Here is a 25537-nt window from a genome sequence, read left to right on the forward strand (position 1 = left end):
GATTGTAAGCTGTTACGAGCAGGACCCTCATTACATCTTTGTATCTGCTTGTGCATGTTCCTACTTACTTGTATGTAACCTGTTTTTTTTTTTGTATTATACCTTACTCTGTACTCCATTGTACTGCGCTGCTGAATATATTGGCGATTCACAAATAAACGATAATAATAATAATAGTGTTTTTTTTTTTTTTACAAATGTTTATGAAGATAATTAACCCAGAGATGTAAACCTCCAAAGGCAAATATAAAAGAGATCTGGGAATCCTAGACAAAAAAGATTGTATTTTAATGGAAACGTATTTAGTTTTATCCTGCACTTTTCATCCAGAGATGTCAATCTTTAAGGATCAAAATCAATGAGACCAAAAAAAAAAAATCACATTTTAATTGAGAAGCATTGATTTATATCAGTGAGACTCCATCGCAGGCTGTGATAGTGCTTGTGCTAAAAATCAATTACATAGATTTCATAAGGCTGAGTCCATGGTGTTGGAGACCTCGCGGAGGCGTCCGCATGGGGTGCGATCAGACTGCCTTAAGGCAGTGATCGCGCCCATAGACCGGGCAAGCGCACGCGGGCGGAAGCAGGAGGGGGCGCTCGTTGCGCAGAAATCAGTTGAAACTGATTTCTTGGCGCGACACGCGGGTCACATGAGCGGTTCGCCCAGTGAGGGTGAACCAGCTCCGTGACATCCCTAGGAACGCCCCCCGTGGCCCGTCGACCATGGCCAGGGAAAGCACCCGCTTTCCCACAGCCTCCACACGCCTCCGCCCGGGCGAAGGCACCAAGGCACCATGGCCCGGCGTAACAGTGAGACTCACAGATCTAAACTAGATAGGTGGGACAATGCCTTAAAATGGCATTATATTGGTTTGGAAAACAAAAAAACGCCCCCCTTTAAAATGGTTCTGCTGCGGGATGTCCATGTCACTTATACTATTGTATTTTCTCTAAGTAAAAGAACATATAAGAGGCTATATGTACATAGCGATAATAACATTATACAATTCACCATATCCATTTTGGAGGATAGAGAAAAGGTTAAAAATTGTTTACTTCAAACCTACTTAAACACAAACATATTACCTAAAAACGCACTTTTTAAGGAAGCCTATTCCCCATGTTCTTGAAATCCATTCCTTACTCCTCCTCATGCGAAGTCCACCAACTCAACCAATGCCCGATTTAAGCTTCCAGACATATGCTGCGCACCCACCGGAGCTCAATGCCACCCTCCTCTCAAACAATCTGCTCTACCTATTGTATCAGATTGTGTCAATGTAATATGTTTGATATGTTATGTATTGTTATTTTCACCCATTGTACTGTGGTGAAAAAAAAAATTAATAATAATATTATTAATAGTATTATTACGATTGGTTATATCAACTTTGTGATATACAATACAATACATCTGGAGTTGTGTTTGTGTATAAATACCAAATAACAGTGTCAAATATTTTCTAATCTAAAGATTGTTCCAACATTTCTGTTGGGCCTACAAGCGACAGCCATGTGCATCTTTATTACTGAACTTGTAGAACTATATGCAGCTACAGTACAAGGCATGTATCTTAGCAGCTGTATGTAAATGCCAGTCAATGTGTGAGTCGATCCCAAGGATTATGTACCTATTATTAGTTGTCACTATAAAAGTTGCCTACAACTTGTTTATGAAGAGACACATTTCTCTCTGCCCCCCCCCCCCCCCAACTTCCTTGCTGGAAAATAACGTAATATAGTGTTGATTCCGAACACACGTATAATGATTCTGATTAAAATGTAGAGGCAAGTCACGACTTCCCATGATGTAATGCCCTTGGGCAAGGCTTTCTGCTCCCGCCCGCTGATCCATACATCCTTCCTTCGTGTTAATGAGAGTTTAGAGTTCTAAATGCACCAGGACATAACCGTATAAACCCACCAAAGTTAAGACTGGGAGACAACTCTGCTACCTATAAACAAGCACATGATAACCTAAGCTCTCCAGTGCCAGCGTGGCAAGAGGTTATTCCTATCACTTCTAGGTTAAGAAACATCCCCATCAGGAAATCATAATTAGAAATAAAAAAAAAAACTGAAAAAAATATTAAAAATAGGAATAATTGTACAAGGTCAAAAAATATTTAGGCTTGCTGCTTTTACAAAGTGATGTTGCAGATCCCAAATAAGACAAGATTTTAGGAATATTGAAGTTGGTGCTTAATTTGTATGGGAACAGGACATATGACTGAGGGCTTCTCCGAAAGCCTCCAACATATTGTAATGCCGGACCCCCTAACAGCAAAGTCTGCTACACCTGGTAACTGGAGGATCAGTAAGTACGGTAATGTGTTAAGTCTTGAACAGATTCCAGAAGTGCAGCCAGAGGTAACAAATAGATGAGTTCCGCAGACTTGGCACCCTCTCCTGAAGCAGGAATTTGGCAGAGGGAACAAGAACAAACAAGGAGGAGGGGTGAGGGGATGAGGGCCTCTGCATCATATTAGAGCATCCTGCCAGTGTCACTGTATCATATGCCTTCCACATTCAGGAGACACAAAATGTCGGTAAGATAAAACTGACAGTAACTTCTACCCGGACGTGTCAGCCCTCACTGAGCCTGACTAATGTCATAGGGGGTTATTCATCAAGGTGTGATAGTGGTGAACGGGCACTACCACATGGATTTTCCCATTGAAGTCAGTGGGAGTTTCGTGCAAGAGTGCCCAGATCGGCACTATCACACTTGGGTTCAGAACCCCCCTAAATGTCACTGATTTCGGTCCTTGGCAGTTGACATCTCTGCGTGGCCGATAGTGGGAGTGACAACCTACCACGATGCTTCAAATGGTGGAAGATTAGCACAGTCCTGGGAGCTCAAATGGGAAATAACTACCTCCCCCAAAACAATCATCTCTGGATGAAGAAGGAAGACCACACCCGTACATTGATGTTTATTTAAACCGCTCATAGTCAGAGAGGCCAAAAAGCACTGTCAATCAAAACTCTCCCGCTCCCTGTATTATAAGCCGGGTGTTAAAATAAGTCTATACATTTCTGTTTCAACAAAGTATAACAAATATCTGATGCTCCACGGGCATTATTGCAGGTGATGGCATCTTACCTCCAGCACAGATACATCTGATCCATTAGTAAGCACCAGAACCGAGTGGGATTGATGTGTTTTAAGACGGAATTGGACCTGCCAGTCCACACCTCTCTTGAGTGAGTAATGCAGGAAGCTCAGACCATCAAACCTCATTGCAGTGCCTTAGAAGAAGCAAATGAAATGATGTGTATTTCTAACATTGCACAACGCACAACACTATGTACAACAGCAGCCCTATATATCAACAAAGTTGTATATTTTATATATGATAGAACTCCTGTTTCACTAAATTGTTGTTGTTTTTTTTTTTTTAAGGATACTGTAATGTCATTATACAAAATCTGTAATATCTTTCATATATATATATATATATATATATATATATATATATATATATATATATATATATATACGTGTGCTAATATATGTGCTAATAAATTCATATCTTGGGAGACGTTGGTGTCCATCTATCGCTAAAAACCTAGCTGCAGGAATGACTCTATGGCCTAGAAACATCAACCTCCCATAATGAAAGAAAAAAAATAATCGGTATTTTTAGCTTTTATTGGCACCAAAGAAATGTGTTCTTTTATGGTGTAGGTCATCAATGCTAAAAAGGGGTTAATATAAAACTGAAACTACACTACCTACTCCCCTTGGACACCTTAGTGGCTAGTAAAGCATTGTCACATAATCTCTAACCGCTAAGGAAAAAAAGGGGTTAACCCCTGCCATCAACCCCCTAGGGGGCCTAACCACCCTCCCAGGGCAACTAAGGTAGCCAAGGGTGGTAAGTATTGTATTTTACTGTTATTTCTACTACAGGGTTCTGTAATAATTTATATATAATAAGAAGTGATAACAAATGTTTTAATGGCTGTGATATTACCTCAGTTTTAACCCAGTTTGATGTATCTAGGCCTCAGTAAGGTATCTTACTGCGCTGTATAATGTATTGGCATCACTTAGTGAACCTGGCCACAAATGCCTGGAGATAAGCAGTGTCATTATACAATACAGCGTGCTAATATTTAGATTGTTAACCCTGGTCTTCAAACATGAAATTCTCTTTAACTCATTTGAAGAGCTGTTTCTTTAGCCATCAATATAAAATGAATCAGTAATAATAAGAGTAACATACTATTGCAAGAGCAGATTTGTTGTAGACTGTGTCGTGGTGTAATAACGCTGAGCCTGGCAGTGCTGCACGAAGATAATACTGATGGGTCAAGCTGTATAATTTCTTGACATATCCGACTTTGGCATTCTGGTCCCTGGCAAGGCAGATGAAACATCTTCTCGATCTGCAGTCCCACTGACTGCCCAAGATCGTGTGCTGACCTTGTAATTAGATCAGCCAGAACATGTGGCTTGGAGCCTTGGCCTGTCCCAGCCACTAAGACAAGATCCAAGGAAGATGATTCATCTTTTTGCAGACTAGCCATCTGAATCTGTTGCCGGTCAGTTTTAAGTAGGTTCCCAAGAAATCTTTGCAAACTGCGCCAATGGTCCCCTATAAACTCTTCTGGTGACATATGTGGGAAGCGCAGGACCAGCGACCGTTCAAGAGACTCCTTAGTAAAACACCACACAAAGATGTTGACAGAGGCTGAGGAGGTCAATGTCCCATCACTGACTGTGACATTAAAAGAGTAGTGGCCTTGGGGAAGACTCTCAAGAGCAATGACTTTTCCATCTGCCTTTCCCACAGAGAAGAGACCCCTTTGCAACTCCTGTGCAGCCAAACTGTACATCAGCATGTCATGAAGATCTCGGTCCGTGGCATGAAGCTTCCCCAGTACCCTGCCGTGGAAAGCCTCCTCGCTGGTGGTGATTAGTATTTCCAACGGCAGGACGTTAGGAGAGTAGCGACTTCGCTCAATGACCTGGATGCTGACGAAGGTGGAAGAGGAAAGGTGTGGGATACCACTGTCTGAAACCTATAAACCAAGGATATTAAAAAAAAAATGAACTAATTAGTGACTTTTTATGTCTGTCAGTCTTTACATGTGCTGCTCCATAACTTTGCAAATCTATTCCCACTACTATTTCTAAGAGACTAATTTTTTCATATTTTTTTGTATTAGCAGAAGACTTAATTTCTTAGGGTAGGAATTCAATAACCTTTCTACCACTGCTTAACCACTTTCTCTCCTAAATTACTTTGCCACACCTATTGCTCTAATACTCGTATTGTCCTCTGCATGAAGACCTACTGTATATATTCACAATGATGCTCACCCTCTCACTATGCTTCTTTGGGGTAAGGTATTTCTCCATGACATAGTTTGGGCAGTATGGGTGAATACATTACTCCTTCAAATCATAATTTTGCCTTTTTTTTTATATATAGTAACATGTAAATACAACAAATTCTACATTTTAATATTTGCCTCTCTTTTGGCGTCATATACAAAATACTAAAATGGTGCCCTCATGTTATTCTTGTGCTCAAGTAATGTCAGTACACGTATAGTAAAAGAAACTGTGAGGTTTCAGACGTTCAGTAGACTAGAATTCCATCTAGGGAACATCTCTTGTTGATCCATTGAAAAGTATGACAGCCTATGACAAAAACATACTTCACCACAGATAGTAGATCTGTTAAATCAGGGTGACAGAGGCTTGTCGGAGGTCGGGAACTCATTGGAAGTGGAAACGGGAAGTCACATCAGATGCCGCGGAGAAGCGGCTCTCAGTTCTCAAATACTGCCAAAGAGGGCTCCCATTGTGTTATACATACTGTACCTCTGCTCCCTTCACATTTCATAGAGGAGCCTTGATTTTTTTTCATTTTGTGAGTGAAACCATTGTTGGCTTTCTACAATATATATATATATCATCTATGCACACTACAACAGATGTGTGTGTTTCTCTCTTTTTATATGTATGCATGACAAAGCAAAGTCCCAGAAGACGTCCATAGATACCATGAAATAAGGGGATTATTCCCAATTTGCCTAATATCTAGGCACTCCATGTGAGTGAGTTTCCTATAACTTTACACTTTATAAAAATCCTTTAAGAAATACTACACTTTATATATTTTCCATTTTTATCCTTTTTTCTTTTATTGAGCAACTTTGGAAGAGCACAGATCTTTGTTTCTCATTTTTCCAATATTGTTGGACTAAGGGATTGGTCCTTTTTCTGCAGCAATCCATGCAGTTGATATGGGGAAAGTTAAAAGGTTTAGATTATAGTTTAGATTTAGTATATTTTTACTGGATTCATATATTTATTCAGTTTTTTTGTATTGTCAAGTATTTTAGAGTTACCTGGATGTGTAGAAGATACCTCTCCCTCAAACTTCTGTTAAGAACTGTCGTGGTAAACAAGAGACCATCTGGATTGATTTGAAATGCGCCCCCATCATTTCCCTCCAGGATACGGAACAGGAAGGGCGGGCCATGTCTTGGAGTGTCATTATCTGTCACAATGAACTTCATCACACTGGTACCAATAGGGCAACCATCCTGTGCACCAGAAACACAAGAATTAAGAGTTTATAGTACAACAGCAGTTACCACCTTGTTATGACAATCAGTGTTAATGGTTCTATTAGTATGAACAACGGACAGCAGCATTAACAGTGCTGACCCTTCAGATGTCAGCAATCTTCAGATGCCAGCAATCTTCAGATGCCGGAGGGAGTTGTCCATACCTGAAGCACTAGGCTGTAGTTGGACTGGAAGAACGTGGGAGGGTTATCATTCACATCAGACACCTGGATGCTGGCTACCACTTCACTGAAATGAGCTGGCAGACCACTGTCCATAGCACGAACTACTAAGGAGTAACTGGACTTCTGAAAGACAATTTATTTTAAGAAGAATAATAGGTAAAGAGATAGTCAGGCACAGAGTAAAGTACTACAGAATTATTACTTAAGATTGAATTGATCATGAAGACATGGCAATTGGTTAAATTCTGCACATTCATCAGTTTACCTAATGATGGTTTCTCCTTCAGCCAAAAGTCAATTGGAGTTTCTGTGCGACAGTACCCAAATCGGCACTATCCAAGTTTAATGAATAACTCCTATATGAAACATACTACAGCTACTGTAGGTGTTCAATAGATGCAATGTTTTTTCATCTCTGAGGAAGTCACTGTCTTCTTTTTTTAGAGCCCGCAATGAATAGCATGGTTCATGGTTTAATACAAAAATTATTCTCTACAGAATCAGATATATTACTTGTGGGGTTATAAACCAGACACAGTAAAAGTACAGTATGCTGGCTAAAAAGTAACCAGATAAAACTACATCCGTGTATCAATAATCTCTGACCTGGCCTGTTCCTAACTCAAACATCAGATAGTGTTTAAACTGCACTCTATAGAGGCAAAGAAGCAGATGTAGCATAAAGGACTCTATTGTGTTTTACAAGCAAGTGAGCTGGATATCCAGCCACATTATGCAATGAGTCTCACCTGCTCTCTGTCCAAGCGACTGAGAACTCTAACCTCTCCTCGCTCTGGGTGTATTGAGAAGTGTCCTAGGGGATCACCTTTCACTATGGTGTATGTAATCTGATTGTTGCTTGGCCCGTCCTGGTCAAGAGCTGACACCTGCAAGAGGAAATCAAGAAGAAGAAGATTATTATGAACTTAGTTTAGACCATCAAATTACTCTACCTCTACTAGACCCATTGAGTGTCTCCTTTGCAATTTCTTACCACAAGAACAAGGTCTCCCACCACTGCGTCCTCGCAGATTTGTGAATCGTACTCCTCCTGGTTGAAGATGGGCTCGTGGTCATTTACATCAGTGACATTAACAACCACAACAGTGACATCACTCAGGGGTGTGGAACTGACCCTTGTGCCTTCCACTGACAGATAATACTGATGGCGTACTTCAAAATCCAAGCTCCTGTTCAAATACAAGATGCCTGCAGAAGGAAAAAGAGCGGTGGTCAGACTTTAGTAAGTGGCTTAAGGTAGCAGAAATTAAGCAATAAAAGCACCCAAGTATGTAATATATTCTTGTTTACCTATACAGTATATGCAATAGCTTTCATATTTAGGACCAAAAGTCCTATTCTATGCAACACTATGGACAAATACATAACTGAAGCAAGAATACTATTGTGATATTTGTGATACAGCAATGACAGAGGAGACTATCATTGTAGGATTTCACAATTAAGTATACTTTCAGGTTGGCAAGAGTTTCTTGCCGTTTTGGTTACTTCTCACCCCTGCAGATCAGTTACAATGCTTCGAACTGAGAGTTCCACCTTATGGAGCTTATTCTGTAAGCTCGATTAGCGCTTTACTGTGCGTTTTGCATGGAAAGTCGCATTCAAGTCAATGGAGCTTTCCGTGCAGATCACTCAGGAGAGCGCTAACGGAGCTTACAGAATAAGCCCCGATGTCTTCTGTTGGTTAAGTCATGGAACGTTAAGTTAATTAGGTTTAAAGATATAATTACTAGTACTATAAGTATTCATGGTGTATAGCGCAAACTTATATATGAATATACTTCACTCAAATATAAATAAGAAGCAGATATCTAACTCTATAACTGGGTGCTCAGGTGGGAAATGGCAGATATAAACAAAACTGTACACTCAAGTCTTGAGCAAGGTTCCTGTGGGAACCTAAATGTAGATTTTTAAATAAAAAGACATTTGATGTATATAAATATATATATATATATATATATATACATACACACACACACACACACACACACACACACACACACACACACACACACACACAATATATATATATATATATATACTAGCTGAGAGACCCGGCGTTGCCCGGGATGTAAATGCGTAATAGGTAGTATTATTTATAAATCGTGGAACAATAGGTGAGTATTTGTTGTAAAGGTTGGATAATAATGTTGAAAAGAAAGATGGAATAAAATGTAATACGATGTTGTTTAAAAATGGTTTATTGTAAACACACCACAGTACAATGTATATTTTGGTGACATAACAGATGTAAAAATGTGAGGCGTGTGTCCTGCTAGGGTGTGAGGCGGCAGGTGGCACGTGGGTTGTGAGTGCTGTCTGTGAGTGGGGGTCCTGCTAGGGTGTGAGGCGGCAGGTGGCGCGTGGGTTGTGAGTGCTGTCTGTGAGTGGGGTCCTGCTAGGGTGTGAGGCGGCGGGTGGCACATGGGTTGTGAGTCCTGTCTGTGAGTGGGGTCCTGCTAGGGTGTGAGGCGGCAGGTGGCGCGTGGGTTGTGAGTGCTCTCTGTGAGTGGGGGTCCTGCTAGGGTGTGAGGCGGTGGGTCAGTGATGTCGGTGCGTAGGGGCGGGAGGCAGCAGGTGTGTGTGGCGGCAGGTATGTGTCGAGTGTGGCGGGTGTCTGTTGAGTGCATGCAGCGGCTGTGAGGCGGTGAGTGAAAGGCAGAGGCGGGCGGAGTAAGGGCGGATGAAAGGCAGAGGCGGGTGGGCGCGAAAGCAGAGGCGGGGAGGCAGGAAGGCGGGCAGGAAGGCGAAGGGTGGTGGGAAGGGAGGGAAGGGGGGGAAGGGTGTGGGAGGGGGGGAGGGGGGAGGGGTGGGAGGGGGGAAGGGGGTAGGGTGTGGGAGGGGGGAAGGGTGTGGGAGAGGGGAAGGGTGTGGGAGAGGGGAAGGGTGTGGGAGGGGGGAAGGGTGTGGGAGGGGGGAAGGGGGTGGGAGGGGGTAAGGGGGTGGGAGGGGAGGAGGGGGGAGGGAAAGGGGAGGAGGGAAAGGGGAGGAGGGGGGAGGGAAAGGGGAGGAGGGAAAGGGGAGGAGGGGGAGGGAAAGGGGAGGAGGGGGAGGGAAAGGGGAGGAGGGGAGGGAAAGGGGAGGAGGGGGGATGGGAGGAGGGGGGAGGGGAGAAGGGAGGAGGGGGGAGGGGAGAAGGGAGGAGGGGGAGGGAAAGTGGAGGAGGGGGGAGGGGAGGAGGGGGGAGGGGAGAAGGGAGGAGGGGGGAGGGGAGAAGGGAGGAGGGGGGAGGGAAAGGGGAGGAGGGGGAGGGAAAGGGGAGGAGGGGGGAGGGAAAGGGGAGGGAAAGGGGAGGAGGGGGGAGGGAAAGGGGAGGAGGGGGGAGGGAAAGGGGAGGGGGGAGGGAAAGGGGAGGAGGGAAAGGGGAGGAGGGGGAGGGAAAGGGGAGGAGGGGGAGGGAAAGGGGAGGAGGGGAGGGAAAGGGGAGGAGGGGGGATGGGAGGAGGGGGGAGGGGAGAAGGGAGGAGGGGGGAGGGGAGAAGGGAGGAGGGGGAGGGAAAGTGGAGGAGGGGGGAGGGGAGGAGGGGGGAGGGGAGAAGGGAGGAGGGGGGAGGGGAGAAGGGAGGAGGGGGGAGGGAAAGGGGAGGAGGGGGGAGGGAAAGGGGAGGAGGGGGGAGGGAAAGGGGAGGGAAAGGGGAGGAGGGGGGAGGGAAAGGGGAGGAGGGGGGAGGGAAAGGGGAGGGGGGGAGGGAAAGGGGAGGGGGGGGAGTGAAAGGGATGGGGGGGAGTGAAAGGGGAGGGGGGGAGTGAAAGGGGAGGGGGGAGGGAAACGGGAGGGGGGAGGGAAAGTGGAGAGGGGGGAGGGGGAGGGAAAGGGGAGGGGGGAGGGAAAGGGGAGGGAAAAAGGGGAGCGGGGGGGGGGAGAAAGGGGAGCGGGGGGGAGAAAGGGGAGCGGGGGGGGAGAAAGGGGAGCAGGGGGGGGAGAAAGGGGAGCGGGGGGGAGAAACGGGAGCAGTGGGGGGGAAGAAAGGGGAGCGGGGGGGAGAAAGGGGAGCGGGGGGGGGGAGAAAGGGGAGCGGGGGGGAGAAAGGAGAGCGGGGGGGGAGAAAGGGGAGCGGGGGGGAGAAAGGGGAGCGGGGGGGGAGAAAGGGGAGCGGGGGGGGGAGAAAGGGGAGCGGGGGGAGAAAGGGAAGCGGGGGGGGAGAAAGGGGAGCGGGGGGGGAGAAAGGGGAGCGGGGGGGAGAAAGGGGAGCTGGGGGGGGGAAAGGGGAGTTGGGGGGGGAAAGGGGAGTGGGGGGGGAAAGGGGAGTGGGGGGGGAAAGGGGAGTGGGGGGGGGAAAGGGGAGTGGGGGGGGAAAGGGGAGTGGAGGGGGAAAGGGGAGTGGGGGAAAGGGGAGTGGGGGGGGAAAGGGGAGTGGGGGGAAAGGGGAGTGGGGGGGAAAGGAGAGTGGGGGGGGGGAAAGGGGAGTGGAAGGGGGTGGAGAGCAGTGGGCATATGTATTGTCATAATTTATGTATGTGCATGTCCCCCCCCTCCGTGCGTCCGTCCCCCCCTCCGTGCGTCTGTCCCCCTGCTGGTTCAGCTGGTGCCCCCCCCCGTGACTCGCCCCCCCCTCCCTGTCCCCCCCCCCGTTCCCCATGACTCGCGGCTTGCCCCCCCGTTCCCTGTGACTCGCGGCTCGCCCCCCCCGTTCCCTGTGACTCGCCCCCCCCCCGTTCCCTGTGACTCGTCCCCCCCCGTTCCCTGTGACTCGTGGCTTGCCCCCCCCGTGGCGCCTGCTTGGTCCCCCGATGTGCCGTCCGGCTGAGTGAGGCTCGTGCAGGCGGCGGCAGGAAGCACCCTGTGTGGGCCTGAGGCGCGAGGCTGCGCGGAGAGTTACTGGCGCCATAAGCTGAGGCGGGACCCGCTGAGACTTACCTTAGGGGGAGGTAGCGCCGGGGAGGTAAGGGAGCGGCTGGGGTAGGAGAGCCGCGCTTCCCGTCCGGAGCCGGTGCAGGGCAGCGCACGTGATGGGGGGGGGGGGGGTGGAGTGTGTGTGTGTGTGTGTGTCCCGTCACTCCGCCTCAGGCCAATGAGAGGTGTGCGGGGGCGGGCATGGCCTGAGCCGGAGTGACAGGCCAAAGGTGCTATGCGATTGGCCCTTGGGACGCAGACATACAGTGCTTTCAAAAATATATAGTAGATATATATATATTTACATACACACAATATATATATATCAATCAATATATATAATATATTCACATACATATATTTTTGAGAAAGTACAGTATATAAGCAGGTATATGGACAAAAGAGACCATGTGAATGTAGTTGTGTAGTGTTTAGTACTGTATATATTACTAGAAGCTCCCCTACCTGTGTCTGAATTCAGACGGAACATCCCATTTTCATTTCCATTCAAGATTTCATACTTGATTTTGACATTTTCTTCCATGCCCTGGGTGAGTTCTGATAGGTTTAAGAGCTCTGATCCCAATGCTTGGTCTTCTGGCACCAGTATCATTTTCTCAGGGCTCCCGAACACAGAGCGGAAGTAGCTTAGCGCCACCACAGACACCGTAATGGTGGTGCATGTTGAGAGTGGACGTGGGGAGCCACGGTCTTTGGCACAGGCGGCCAGTTCAATGACTGCTTCCTCCATATCATCCAGAGGCTTTTCCAGGCGAGTTACCCCTGTGGTTTCTTCAATTGAAAAAAGTCCATTGGCAGAGTTTGGGAGGGAATATAAGACCTCCGAATTTAAACCTAAAATACAAAATAGACCATATACACGTATGTTAATTGAGATGCATCTTCTTGAAACCACAGTCTCCAAATCAATAAATATGCTGTAGTGTTGATATTCAACAATGGCATATGCTTACAAAACACACTAAATCCTGTTAGATTATCATTAAAAAAAAATCACTTTTTGGTTCTTTACGGTATCTTCACTGCTTTTTAGTTTGAATGAAAACAACATGTTGTCCTTAAAAGGTGTTATTTAAAGTGAACACTATGTACCCTTCCCTCTCTGTTGGCCCCTTATACCTCCTCCTCTTTTTGCTTCCTGTGTCTCCCCCTTCCCTATCCCCTCCAGCTTCCTGATTAAAATGATAAAATAAAAAGTCCATTTTGAGCTCCAGAAAGTCCTACTTTTATCCCAGTAACCATCCATTGCTTAGCCCTGAATCCCACCAATTGCTACTGGGGGATCAACAAATAAATGGGCAAAGTCAAGGGTATATTAGCTCCAGATAAGAGCACTTCTCCATTTAATAAGGCAGGGAGAGGCAAATTGGAGTCCCAATTGAATATTGATGACCTTTGTATTCATTTTCCTCCAGTAGATGGTTAGCCAGAGGATTTCCCATTAACTTTGACTTGGCAGAGATTTTTCATGGAGGAGACAGATGCTAAATAAGGTCTGGCACCCTTTGCTTACTAAAACACTAAAGATATTGAAGGGTTTTTTTGTTTGCTTTTCAAAGCTGTTACCATCCGATTGTGGTCTCTTAATAAACAGCATCCATAATTTTATAGTTTTAAACACTGCATTATTTTCCCCCTGCAGGCACATAGTATTTATTGTGCAGAACATTGATTTACCTTCATCTGGGTCTCTAGCAAAGACCACTGCAATGGGGGTTTTGACGGTGGTGTTGTCAAACACAGTCACGGTGTAGTGTCCGGTAGAGAATACAGGACCATTATCATTCACATCTTCCAAATAAAGTACAATATCCACTTGGCAGGACAGTCCTCCTCCATCAGTGGCCTTGGCAACTAGGTGGTAAGATGCCTTCTGCTCCCGATCTAAAGGCGCTAATGTTGTGAGCTCACCTATTGTACATGGGGTAGATAAAATAACACATATGACATTTTAATCTGAACCCCTTGAGTGTACATCTGCGTTGCCCCAAAGGCGGATGCCTGATGGGGCTCCCCAACAGTTGCTCCCCTCTGCACAGGACCAGCGTGCTAAGGGTTAACATTGTCTTGGACTTTGTGGAACGTCAACCCCACCCACTGGAATGTTAATGAGCCAAGAGGACACAAAGAACTTTGTATTCGCAGCTGCATTTAATCTGAACCCCTTGAGTACACATCTGTGTCGCCCCAACGGCAGGCAGCCTTTGGCGCAGCTGAAGGGCAGCCAAAAGGTGTGAGCCGATTGCTGCCGTCTGCTGAGCTTTGGTGATGTTAAAGCTTCTCTATTTCAAATCTAAAACTCACCAGCCCTTTATCCCCTATATCCAATTTTCTAACTATCTGTCCATGAAATGTCTGTGAATTGACTGTATAACCCTGTTCTTTTAATGTAACCATGTATTGTTATAACTCTATGCCCAGGACATACTTGAAAACGAGAGATAACTCAATGTCTTACTTCCTGGTAAAACATTTTTATAAAATAAATAAATAATATTCAAGATGAATGTTTATATCAACCATAACTAACCAATTAATAAAAAACACAACTAACTGTACGCAGAAGGAAGAGAAGGAATAGCAGACTGTCTTAAAAGGAAAGCATTACGAGAACAGAGCATTTGGAAAAATTAACCATTGGTACAATGAGTTGCTGAATATAACAAACAGAACATGCACTTAAGGTGGGATCTTCTCTACCACGTGTTATTGTTAGATCACATATTCTGCTGTTTAAATTACATAGCAGAAATTGCTCAAGCACTTGCAAGACGGAGCTGACACACATTATTGTTTTGTATTTTGTGTTTCACGGATGGTGTACTACTAAACCAAAGTGAGTTTATTTCGACATGTAGGACCAACCTATATTCAGTTATCCAGTAGCAGTGCTACATAATCCTAGCCTGCAGAATCAGGCAACAAATTGGGTGTGAGAAGGGCTATGTGGGTCGCACTAAACGACCCCTTAAGATCAGAATTATGGAACATGTCCGCGCAATCAATAAAAAAGACCAATCACACCCGGTCTCGAGACATTTTTCCATTTGCCCAAAGGGGACCATTAAAAATTTCACATTCTCAGGTATTGATCATATACATGCCCCAACTCGGGGAGGTGATAGACTGGGCATGTTGAATAGGAAGGAAATGTTCTGGATGTACAGCTTAGATACAATGCAACCCTCTGGCATTAATATTGATTGGGAATTGAAGCACTTTTTATAAATAATATGTTTATTCAACAGTTTCCATTTAACTTTTGTTCAATTTTTCCAATCGGTTTATTTATGAATTAGTTAAGATATTTATCCTTCATTGTATATACTTCTTTGAAGATTTGTTTCTAATATTATGTTTATGTTTAATTTATTATCATATTTGGATATTCTGTTTATATGACTATTTATATCCATATTCTTCTATCATATTTGTTTACAAATTACACTTATGAATTGTCTCCATATTATGATCTCCATTTATATTTGATGTATTTTTTGATCTAACATCTATCTAAAACTATATATATATGTATTCAATACATATACATATATTATATATCTATCATTATATTTATATTTTATATTATTTTTCTTATACTTAACACTGATATCAACTTATGATATGTAATTTGTTATTTTATCATATACATTGGTGACTATCATATAATATATTACACTTTATTAGGGGTTTTTTATCAATTTTTTTCTTCTTGGTTTTATTTCATTTATTTTACACATTTATTGGTAAGACTAATATTCATCTTTATTTATTTTTATTTTTAATTTCAAACATTTATGTTAAACACATTTTAATTTTATTATTTTTCATTATATATCTATTGGCTACTTGCACATCTTTATTCACTTATCTTCAACCACTTTAGTTTTTCAATCACATATTATATCACATTTACATTAGACCACATTTTAACATTAAGGGATAAAATTATTATTTTTCTATATATATATATTTTTTACACTATAGTGTACACTTAGATATAGTTTTTTATTGTCATCAGACATGTCTATTCCTCCTTTGTTAAATGGTATTGTTTTTGTAGGGATATTAGTCTTCTATTTTGATTACTGTTTAACATGTTAATTGTTGTTTATTGTCAAGCTCCATTGGACTGATATTATGCTCAGAGGCTCAGGGCGCTCTTCTAAATGTAGATCTTGCAGGGCTGAGGATTCAGCTGATTACTCATACCCTTCAGCATATGCTATTTAACATTGACCTAATTGTGGGCGTACACTAGCCTCTGACCATTATATAATCCGATTCCCATGGAGCAGTAGTACTCTTTGATAAAGCGCCTCCACGGCGGGAAACGCGTCAGAGTTTTTAACCTCAGTGTGTTTGTTCTTTTTTGGCTATTATGCCTTATAAATAATTCATTTTTTTGCATCGGGCCCTCTCCTTTTTTCTTTCGGCAGTGCTCTGCTCTTTCACTACATTTTTTGAACAAATTGGGTTGCAAGAGGCATCAAAACGATTTACCTCTGCATTGTTCAAGATGATCAATCTCCTAAGGCTGGCGTCATGGTACCGCAGACCGTGCGGAGGCGTCCGCACGTTGAGCGAACAGACTGCCTTAAGGCAGTGTTTGCGTCCATGCGGCGTGGAGGCGCATCCAAGCAGAAACAGGAGGGGGTGCGCGTTGCGTGAGAAATCAGTTAAAATGATTTCTCAGCGCGGCAGACAGGTCACGTGAGCGGTTCGCCCAATGAGGGCGAACCAGCTCCGTGACATCACTAGGAACGCCCCTAGGAACGTCCCCAATGGCCCGTCCACCATGGCCAGGGAAAGCACCCGCTTTCCCACAGCATCCGCGCACCTCCGCACAGGAGAAGGCACCATGGCCCCAGGCTAAGGCCTCGGCCATGTTACCTGCTTGCTGGCGGAGGCGCGCTGAGGCGAGCTCCCGCTCAGCACTGAGCCCCTACAGACGCAATTAGAGCGGCTTTAGTAAGGGCTCGCCTATGCTTCCGCAAGCGCGCGGAAGCGTTGGTCTTACCAGAATTTTAAATTTCCCCGCTTGCCGGAGCGCAGGGCCGGTCACGTGAGCGGTTCGCCCAATGAGGGCGAACCAGCTCCGTGATGTCACTGGCCCGCCCCCGGCCCGCCCGTGGCCCGCCTCCTGACGGCGCGCAGGGAAAGCACCCGCAAGGCCAGGGAAAGCACCCACTTTCCCTGAGCCTCAGCGCGCCTCAGCACGCCAGCGGGAAGCTTGGCCGAGGCCTAAGGATGAATCATTAACAACTATTAGTCATTTGGAAGTTATTCCTGCTTTTTACACTGGAAGCAATGTTGTAACCATTGCTAAAAATGTAAACATTAGTATTGGTTTAGTCCTGTGTGAAATACAAATATCTAGATGTGCCATTATGTACAAGGTACATGTCCAATAAAATAAAATAAACTCCACGCAGGTTTTTAAAAAATCTATTTCATACTGTATGACATTGTAAACCTGTTCTGCGGGTCACATACAGTGTAACTCGGTGCTGTATTATCTGAGCAATCTAATTGTAGTATAACCAGCTGATGAGACTCAAAAGGTTGAAATAGCTGTATGTGAATAGGTTTACTGGCTATGCATTTTAACCCAGGCTGTGCTGAAAAGCTGTGTAATGTGGCAGACATACATTAAGCTTATAGGGCTCCATGTCAAAATGGATTTGAAGCAAAAGGTGACACTGTGTGCTCATTTGCATGTCATTTCCCAGAATCCCTGGCTGCAGTGGAAGCAGGATTGCAGACTTGTTTGAAACATGTGACTGCGCTCACAAGTGATATTTTCATTTGCTCTAGCTTAGGGAAGAAAGGGAAGGCACTTCAATCCTGATAACAGAGATATGTCAATTTAACAGCTAGTAAAAAATGCAGTGAACATGCAGCCTGCTGTGGGTGGGTAGATAGGGAGAGATCTCACCTGTATGAGGATCCAGTCGGAACTTGTTATCCCCAAGTCCGTGCAGTGTATATGTTATCTGTGCATTGTTGCCAATGTCCGGGTCCTTTGCTGATATTTTTAGGATAAAGAGCCCAGGAAGGGCATCCTCGGAAACTGTTGCTGTGTAAAGCATCTGATAAGGAGAGCATTATCTTAGCATCCAGCATTGCAGGCATTCAAGCACAGCAAGAACGTGAGCTCCAAACCAAAGCTGAATAATGACTGTTTAGTAATGCTGGTGCTATTTACAGTATGGCAGAGCTGTGACTGACTGTCTGCTCCTGGCTAGGGAGGATGCTTATCTACTAAATCCATCAAATTCAATCAGAGACAATTTTTGACACTTCCTTTTTCATCTGTATGTTGATGGAGCCCAAACTAGACAAAACGACAAAAACACCCCCACATGACTTCTGCCATTGGCTGCGTAGGCATCACAACTTAACAGATGTGAACTCTGCCATTGGCTGCAATGGTATATTCACACGTCACCGAGTTTTTAAAAAATAATATAAATTACAATATATTACTGCCCGCCATAGGACTGCTATTACACGTCACACCTGTTTGTTTTATTAACTTAGGGAGTTATTATTTCAATTGTGAGAGTGCAGATCAAGGCACAGCCATGTTCATTGTCCTCAATGGGATTTTCAGTGGCGTAGTGCCCTTGACCGACACTATCACAGTTTAATGGATACCCCGTCAACGTAATTGCTGCTACCAGTTTATGCAAAGTCTGTACATATTTACAAATCTTTTCCAATGTGCCCCATCCTTGTCATACGGTACCATCTGCTATTAAACTAGATACCATGTTATACTGTACCCTGTTGACACCCGTGATCATGCACATGTAGCAAAAATATCAAAGCTCTGTCAATGGATCTTAATTATACCGTACAAAATCCCTGATCTCTATCCTAACTGGGGAGTATCACTGGGGAGTATCACTGGAGAGTACCAGACTTTGAACATTCCATCACCCACGTACCTGTTTGCATTCTGGGCTGTTGTCATTGATGTCAAGGACAATAATTTCAACATCCGTGGTAGCTTGAAATTTACCATCGGATGCGGTCACCTTCAAAATATGTTTCTCCACTACTTCCCTGTCCAAGGGCTTTTTAGAGGTGATAACCCATTGATCTCCAGCTTTATCAATGGTGAACTGGCCAAAAGGGTCTCCATCTGGGAGGCAAAAAAGTCATTAAAGTTTATAGCACGTGAAATATGCTGAGTTGAGTGATAATATTAAAAAGATACAAGCCCTCATCTGATGTAACTTACTACAGCTGGCCAATTCATTAAAGTTCTGTATGCTAAGTGTTAGATAAAAAAATGTCCTTCATTTATTTAGACTTATTGTAAGGAAATCTAAAAAATAAAAGGCAGCATTTTTACTAAGAGAAAAGGAAAACAAGGCAGTGCCCAGCAACAAACAGAGATACAATGAGCTCAAAACAGATTGTATTTTATTCAGCCAAGGTTAAAAAGGAGGCAAAAGGATCCTCCGACGCGTTTCACGCCAACTGGCGCTTTATCAAGGAGTTATCTCTTGAGGCCATCGTATCTTTCTTTGTTGCTGTACACTGCCTTTTCTTCTTTTCTCTTTGGCATCACCATTTTTGTGGGCGGTTAGCTGCCTGAGCCCCATGGAGACACCAGGAGTGCTGACGGCAAGGCTGGAGGAGATACCGCTCCCTGTGCATTCTACGCCCCCCCCAGGATTTACTAGATTTGGACTAACTCATGCTGACCAATGATTAGCCTGGGTTTCTCTCATTGGGAGCTGAGATGTTTGCTTTCCCCTGTAGAACCCAGGTAGGCGTTTCTGTGCCTATAGAAGGAAGAAATTAAATATACATACAGACGCAGCGTTATGGTCGGTTGCGCTGGCGAAATCCACTAAGGTAATGAAGCTGCTTTTATTTTATTTTGATAACACAGGTTTGAAGCAGGGGGTCTCCGGTGCTGAACCGCATTCATTTCAGCCTCGGAGACCCCCCTGCTTCCCACGTTACAGACTCCGGTATGGGGTGCCGGTATCTCCCTGTATTGTTTAAATGTCCCGGTCACGTGCGCCGTGACGCGGGAGAATTTAAACTTGGCAGAGATACCGGCACCCCATACCGGACTCCCTGCTTCCATACTGTGTGATTAACGTAAAATTAAAGCAGCACAATCGCCTGTTAGAGGGAAAGTGACTGATTCTGTCTATTCTAACTGCGAGACTCTGACAGACTGATGCAGCACGGTAGGATTCACACAACGGGGGTCCCGTTCAGAAGCAGGGACCCCCGCTGTGTTAATCCCGATGGGCCATTACCCCCTGCTACGCACTGGGCCCCGGACCGTCAATACTTTGCACCCTGTGCACCAGCACATGCTCTGCAGCAGCTGATACATACAAGATGCTGCATCTGTAATTAATTATATCCTTCTATGATATTGGATGTAAACACTTGCTACACACCGTGTTACAGTATGTCGTTTAGAGCACTTGGAGATTTGTGTATATTCTGCATTATATTTTTTTTGTCACATTTTTAGTGCAATATGTAAATGTATTTTGCTCATGAGAATATTTTCCAAACAATGTAAGTATCCATGTGATGTCCTATACCAGGGGTAGGAAACACCAGTCCTCAAGGGCCACCAACAGGTTCAGGTTTTCAGGATATCCCTGCTTCAGAACAGGAGGCTCAGTGATTATGGCTGAGCCACTGATTGAGCTTGATTGAGTCCCCTTGTGCTGAAGCAGGGATATCTTGAAAACATGACTTGTTTGTGGCCCTTGAGGACTGAATTGCCCGCCTCTGTTCTATACACTGCAATGACCTGCAATATCAGAACCTACCAATACAATGTCACATATTTTATCACATAGTTTCTTAATGGAATAGGGAAGGATATTTCTACCATAGGGAGCTTCAGATAGAAAATGTTTCCACCCTTGTCCAGTGGCATGTTTAATAGGATACATTTGGGATTTTAGGTGATCTACACAGTTTTAGCTAAATCAAAGTAGCAGTATTTTTACATATGTCTTTAAAACTTGAACCCCTGGTTTATTTTCCAGGTTTGATCGCATCCTGCGTTTCCTCCAAAATGGCTGCTGCTGTCACGTGACCCCCCTGTGCCGGCGGGGGCCTTAACACTCAGTCAGCGCGACCCTTCCGGTACTCAAATGGTTAAAACGTCACGTATATGTATAACATACCTCAGGCAGGCATTATACGTTGTATGTGTACATAATGGGGCAAGATATGCATAGGTGAGTTCCATAGGAAGCTAGCGTGAGGCACAGGATAACCAACGTTAAAACCTCCATAAATCCACCTATATTACCATTTTAAAACAGCCATTGCGGTGTCACACTAGATAAGTCTTTAATACGTTAACGCTGATTGGCTATGCTACCGACCAACCAGGTAAAATATTAATGAGGGAGCAATTACGGAGGTAAAATAAATATATAAATACTGTAGAGCAATTGCGTTCTCGAGCTCCAGTTTTCCATTGTATAAAGATTCTGTCTGATAAATCAGATTTAAATATATTAATGCTATTAATTAAATGTTGTCCTACTTGGATCTGCAGAGGGCCTCTTTCTTCACCAAAATTATAAATAAACTTACAGCAGACTAAAGCATTTGTATGTCTTTGTGAAGATCTCCTATGTGCTGTGTACTACTGTCCATATACTGTGAAGTTAGCTTGTTACCACATCTACACTTGTGAACACTTCTGTTTGACCATTAAGTTACAGCAGATTATCTCACCTGTGATATAACATGTGACTTTCCTGTTGTTCTCAGACATGTCATTGTCCCAAGTTCTGAGTGTTGCTATGAGCTGCCCTGGTTGGCTATTCTCAGCCACAGATCCTCTGTAGACTTGAGAGGTGAACGAAGGAGGGTTATCATTATCATCAGTCACTGTCACTTCAACCAGTGTCTCCGACGAGAGGCGCACCTTCCTTCCCTGGTCTGAAGCCACCACATAAAAGCTGTAGGTCTCTTGCTTCTCGCAGTCAAGCTCCTTTAGTGTTGTAATCCATCCATTCTCACTGTCAATTATGAAGAGCCGCTGGATTTCACTAGAATCTGCTTTCAGGCTATAAGTCACCATCCCATCATTCCCTGTGTCCAGGTCATTAGCAGTAACTTGTATTAGAGTGGTCCCTACAGGCATGTTCTCTGTAAGTGATGCTCTGTATAGGTCTGCCTCAAAAACTGGTTGATTGTCATTAATGTCCTTTACTTGGATGCTTACAGACACCAGTGATACAAGCTCTTTCCCCAAGTGGGGACAGTTAGCCTGCACATCAATAAGGTACCATTTGGTTTTCTCATGATCTACACCCTTGTTCATGATTAAGGTTCCTGTGTGCTTATCCAGGCTGAATACCCCATCCTTGTTGCTTTCTGGAGTGGTTCCCTCTACCAGGCTGTAAATGATCGGCTCCACAGCCATTGCTTTCACCAGTCCAACCTCTGAGCCTGTGGGAAGATCCTCAGAGGCAGAGAAACTATACAGTGGCTCAGAAAATCTAGGCAAAGAGACCTCTGTTGATACAATCTGAAGATGGACAGGGACCAGTGAGCTCCAATGTGGAGGTGCACCATCTTTTGCTATAACTGTGAAGCTGATGGCTTGGTTTTCTAATCCTAGGAGGCTTTCCTTAGCTGTGATCCAACCATTAGATGGATTGATCTGAACAAATTCTTCATTAGATGTATCTACTGAGTAGGTGACATCTGCATTCAGTCCCTCATCAGCATCATAGGCAACCACTTGAATGATGGGGGATCCTTTGCTGAGGTTGGACTGGACAGACAAGGTATACTCTGTGGCCTTAAATTGAGGTGGGTTATCATTCTCATCAGTGAGGATTATTCTTACTGTGCAGAAAGCTGCCCTCGCTCCCCCATCCCTGGCCATGACTTTAATAGCAATAACTTTCTCAGTTGCATTTTCCCGGTCCAGTTTCTTTAAAGTTGCTACATGTCCTTTATCATCAATAGAAAACTTGTCAGAAGCCAACTTGTTAATTATAGTGTAATTCACCATTCCAAAGGGACCATCATCTGGATCAATTGCTAACAACTCAATTACTGTAGTCCCTATTTCTGCATTTTCAGCAAGTTCTACCTCATACATGTCCTGCTGGAAAGACGGGCTATTCTTATTGGCATGGGTGATATTAACATACACTGGTACTGTAGTCCTGTATACTCCATCTGAAGCTGAGACTTGTAAGATATAAGATAAATCTAAACTGTTCCTACAGAGGTTAGACAGAGAAATAACACCAGATGTCCTATTAATGGTGAAGTGTCGATGATTATTGCCTGATATAATTAGATAATCCAGTTTTTCGATATCTGTACTGTCCTGGTCAAGAGCTTGGACTTTTAAGACAATGTGGCCACAGTTTGCCAGTTCACTTATATTAGCTTCATATTGTGGTTGCCTAAACTCTGGTGGGTTATCATTTACATCAGAGATATTCACAATCACCAGAGCATCAGAGTGCATCGGAGGTAATCCGTTGTCTGTCGCCCTGATTTTGAACTGAAACTGACGTCTCATTTCATAATCTAGCGCCTGAACAGTTGAGATTTCACCTGTTTTGGGGTTGACATGGAAGAATTCATGGGTTCCATCTGTGTTGTTTCCTAAAATGTGGTATGAAACATCTTGGTTGTGTCCCGAGTCTTGGTCAGAAGCAACGACATGGGCGACGGGGCTATAAGGAGGCAACCTTTCTATAACATGGCTGATGTAGACCATCTCAGAGAAGATGGGTGGGTGATCATTAACATCCTCCACTTCTATTACAACCCTTGCTTCTGAAAAGGATCCCAGCGCTGAGTCAGTAGCTCTCACAGTTAGAGTATGTTTTGTTTTGGTTTCATAATCCAATTGACCGGAAATACTGAGAGCACCTGTCTTAAAGTCAATGGTAAACAGAAAAAGAGCCTCATTCTCTACAATATTGTAGATCACACGAAATCCCTCAGGACTGCGGGCCTGGATATGCAAAATAGGAGTGTAAATTGCTACATTTTCTGGCACTTTCACTGTGTAGTAAAGACTCTGGAATATAGGATTGGACTTATTTCTCACAATGATCACCACTTCCTCTTCTGCCTGCAAAGAAGGTTTTCCATGGTCTTTGACTCCTACTCTTAGTACATATTGATTTAATGCCTCAAAATCAAAGGGCTGTTTGAGGACAATATCTCCCAGAAGGGGATCAATCCTAAAATACTTATAATCTTCTGCCAGCCAGTATGTTACAGCACTGTTTATTCCAGCATCCTTGTCCATGGCAGACACCTGGAAGATTACATCACCTGGATCCAGCCCATCCTCTACTGCTATAAAATAGGGGGTATTTATGAACTCTGGAACATTATCATTGACATCTTCCACATAGACTTCTACCCTACTTTGAGACAAACGGGGTGGTTCTCTGCTGTCTCTTACTTCCACTATGACATCATATTTCTGTTGCCTCTCTCGGTCAAAGGCAAGGCTTCTAGTCTGCAGAACCCCAGAAGATCTGCTCAACTGGAAATGTTCTGTGCATGTGAGAATGGAGAAATAAAGTGGCTCATTAAGCTTGTTTCCCACCACATCCAAAATCGTCAAAACCTTGACACCAGCAACATTTTCCATCACCTCCGTTGTGTAGAACTCTTGATTAAATTTTAAGTTAGCTTCTGTTATTTTTGTAACATCAATTTTTACCAAAGCAGTATCTTGATACAATCCATCCCAAGCCTTTACTGAGAGTTCACTGTATGTATGCAGAAGCGAAGAATCATTCACAGACAGGAGTCCAATATTTGGATCAATAGAGAAGACATTGTACATGTTGCCTTCAGATATGCTGTAAGTCACCTCTGAATCAAGGTCTTCAGCTTTCACAGTGAGAACCTGCATGCCTCTGTAAGCAGGTAGATAAATATTCAATTCATAAATGTCTTTTAAGAATCTGGGTGGAGAATCATTAATGTTAGTCACCTGTATGGTGACTTTTGCAGGATTAGAGGCAAACAAGCTTGGCATGCCTCCATCATGTACATGCACGCTAAAATTAAAAACTGCAGTTAGCTCATAATCAAGCTCAGCCACTGTGGTAAGAGTCCCCATGCTTGGATTGATTTTGAAGTACCTGAGCACCTCCGGGTCCAGGATCTGGTAGATCAGCAATGCATTTGCCTCTGAGTCATTGTCAGTAGCTCGAATGATCAATGGAGTCAAGTCCAGACTGGTAACCATGCTGCCTCTTACTGCATCTTCCTTGATGTGTCCCAAGTACATGGGCTGGGAGAACACAGGAGCATTGTCATTCTCATCAATGATGTAGATAAACACAGTGGCTTCACTGTAAGAGCCCAAAGAGCTGTTACCACGCACTTTGATTTGGTAAGAGGAAGTTGTCTCAAAATCTAGCTTCTTCTGAGTGAAAATGGTGCCTGAATAGGAGTTGATGTAAAAGGTGCCCTCTCTGTCCCCTTCTCTAATTTCATAGTTGATGGAAGACCAGCCAGTCGCAGACACTAGTGTTACAAAAGAGCCAATGGGTACCAATTCACTGATTTCCACAACAGTTTCTGATGATGTAAATTTGGGAGGCGAAGTGTGAGAGGGCTTGACCTGGACATGGACTGTGGCTGTGTCCTGAAGATATGGTATCCCTTGATCTGTTGCAGTGATGGTCATAGTAAAATGGTTCTTCGTAGGGGGCGCCAGTGTTTTTTCTATGGTAATCACCCCGGTGTAGGTATCGATGGTAAAAAATCCTTCAGTGTTACCTGCTGGGCCAAAAAACACAGAAGCGTTAAACCAAAAAATGGTGATACAGTTACTGTGTATTAAAAGGCACATTGAACCTACTGTATA

General features: G+C 44.1%; 1 protein-coding gene across 1 annotated transcript in view; it reads right to left on the minus strand.

Annotated features, from left to right (window-relative positions):
• Positions 1-25537, minus strand: part of FAT2 (FAT atypical cadherin 2) — a 116411-nt gene that overhangs the window by 12915 nt on the left and 77959 nt on the right. Inside the window, exons 10-20 of the mRNA XM_075602129.1 lie at positions 21403-25449; positions 18612-18808; positions 17597-17750; positions 13336-13569; positions 12103-12492; positions 7774-7988; positions 7529-7666; positions 6759-6902; positions 6373-6570; positions 4236-5034; positions 3110-3255 (exon numbers count right to left, since the gene is read on the minus strand). Coding sequence (XP_075458244.1) covers positions 3110-3255; positions 4236-5034; positions 6373-6570; positions 6759-6902; positions 7529-7666; positions 7774-7988; positions 12103-12492; positions 13336-13569; positions 17597-17750; positions 18612-18808; positions 21403-25449 — 6662 coding nt within the window. The remainder of the gene's footprint in view (positions 1-3109; positions 3256-4235; positions 5035-6372; positions 6571-6758; positions 6903-7528; positions 7667-7773; positions 7989-12102; positions 12493-13335; positions 13570-17596; positions 17751-18611; positions 18809-21402; positions 25450-25537) is intronic.

This window comes from Ascaphus truei, chromosome 5 (genome assembly GCF_040206685.1).
Source record: "Ascaphus truei isolate aAscTru1 chromosome 5, aAscTru1.hap1, whole genome shotgun sequence".
Lineage (NCBI taxonomy): Eukaryota > Metazoa > Chordata > Amphibia > Anura > Ascaphidae > Ascaphus > Ascaphus truei.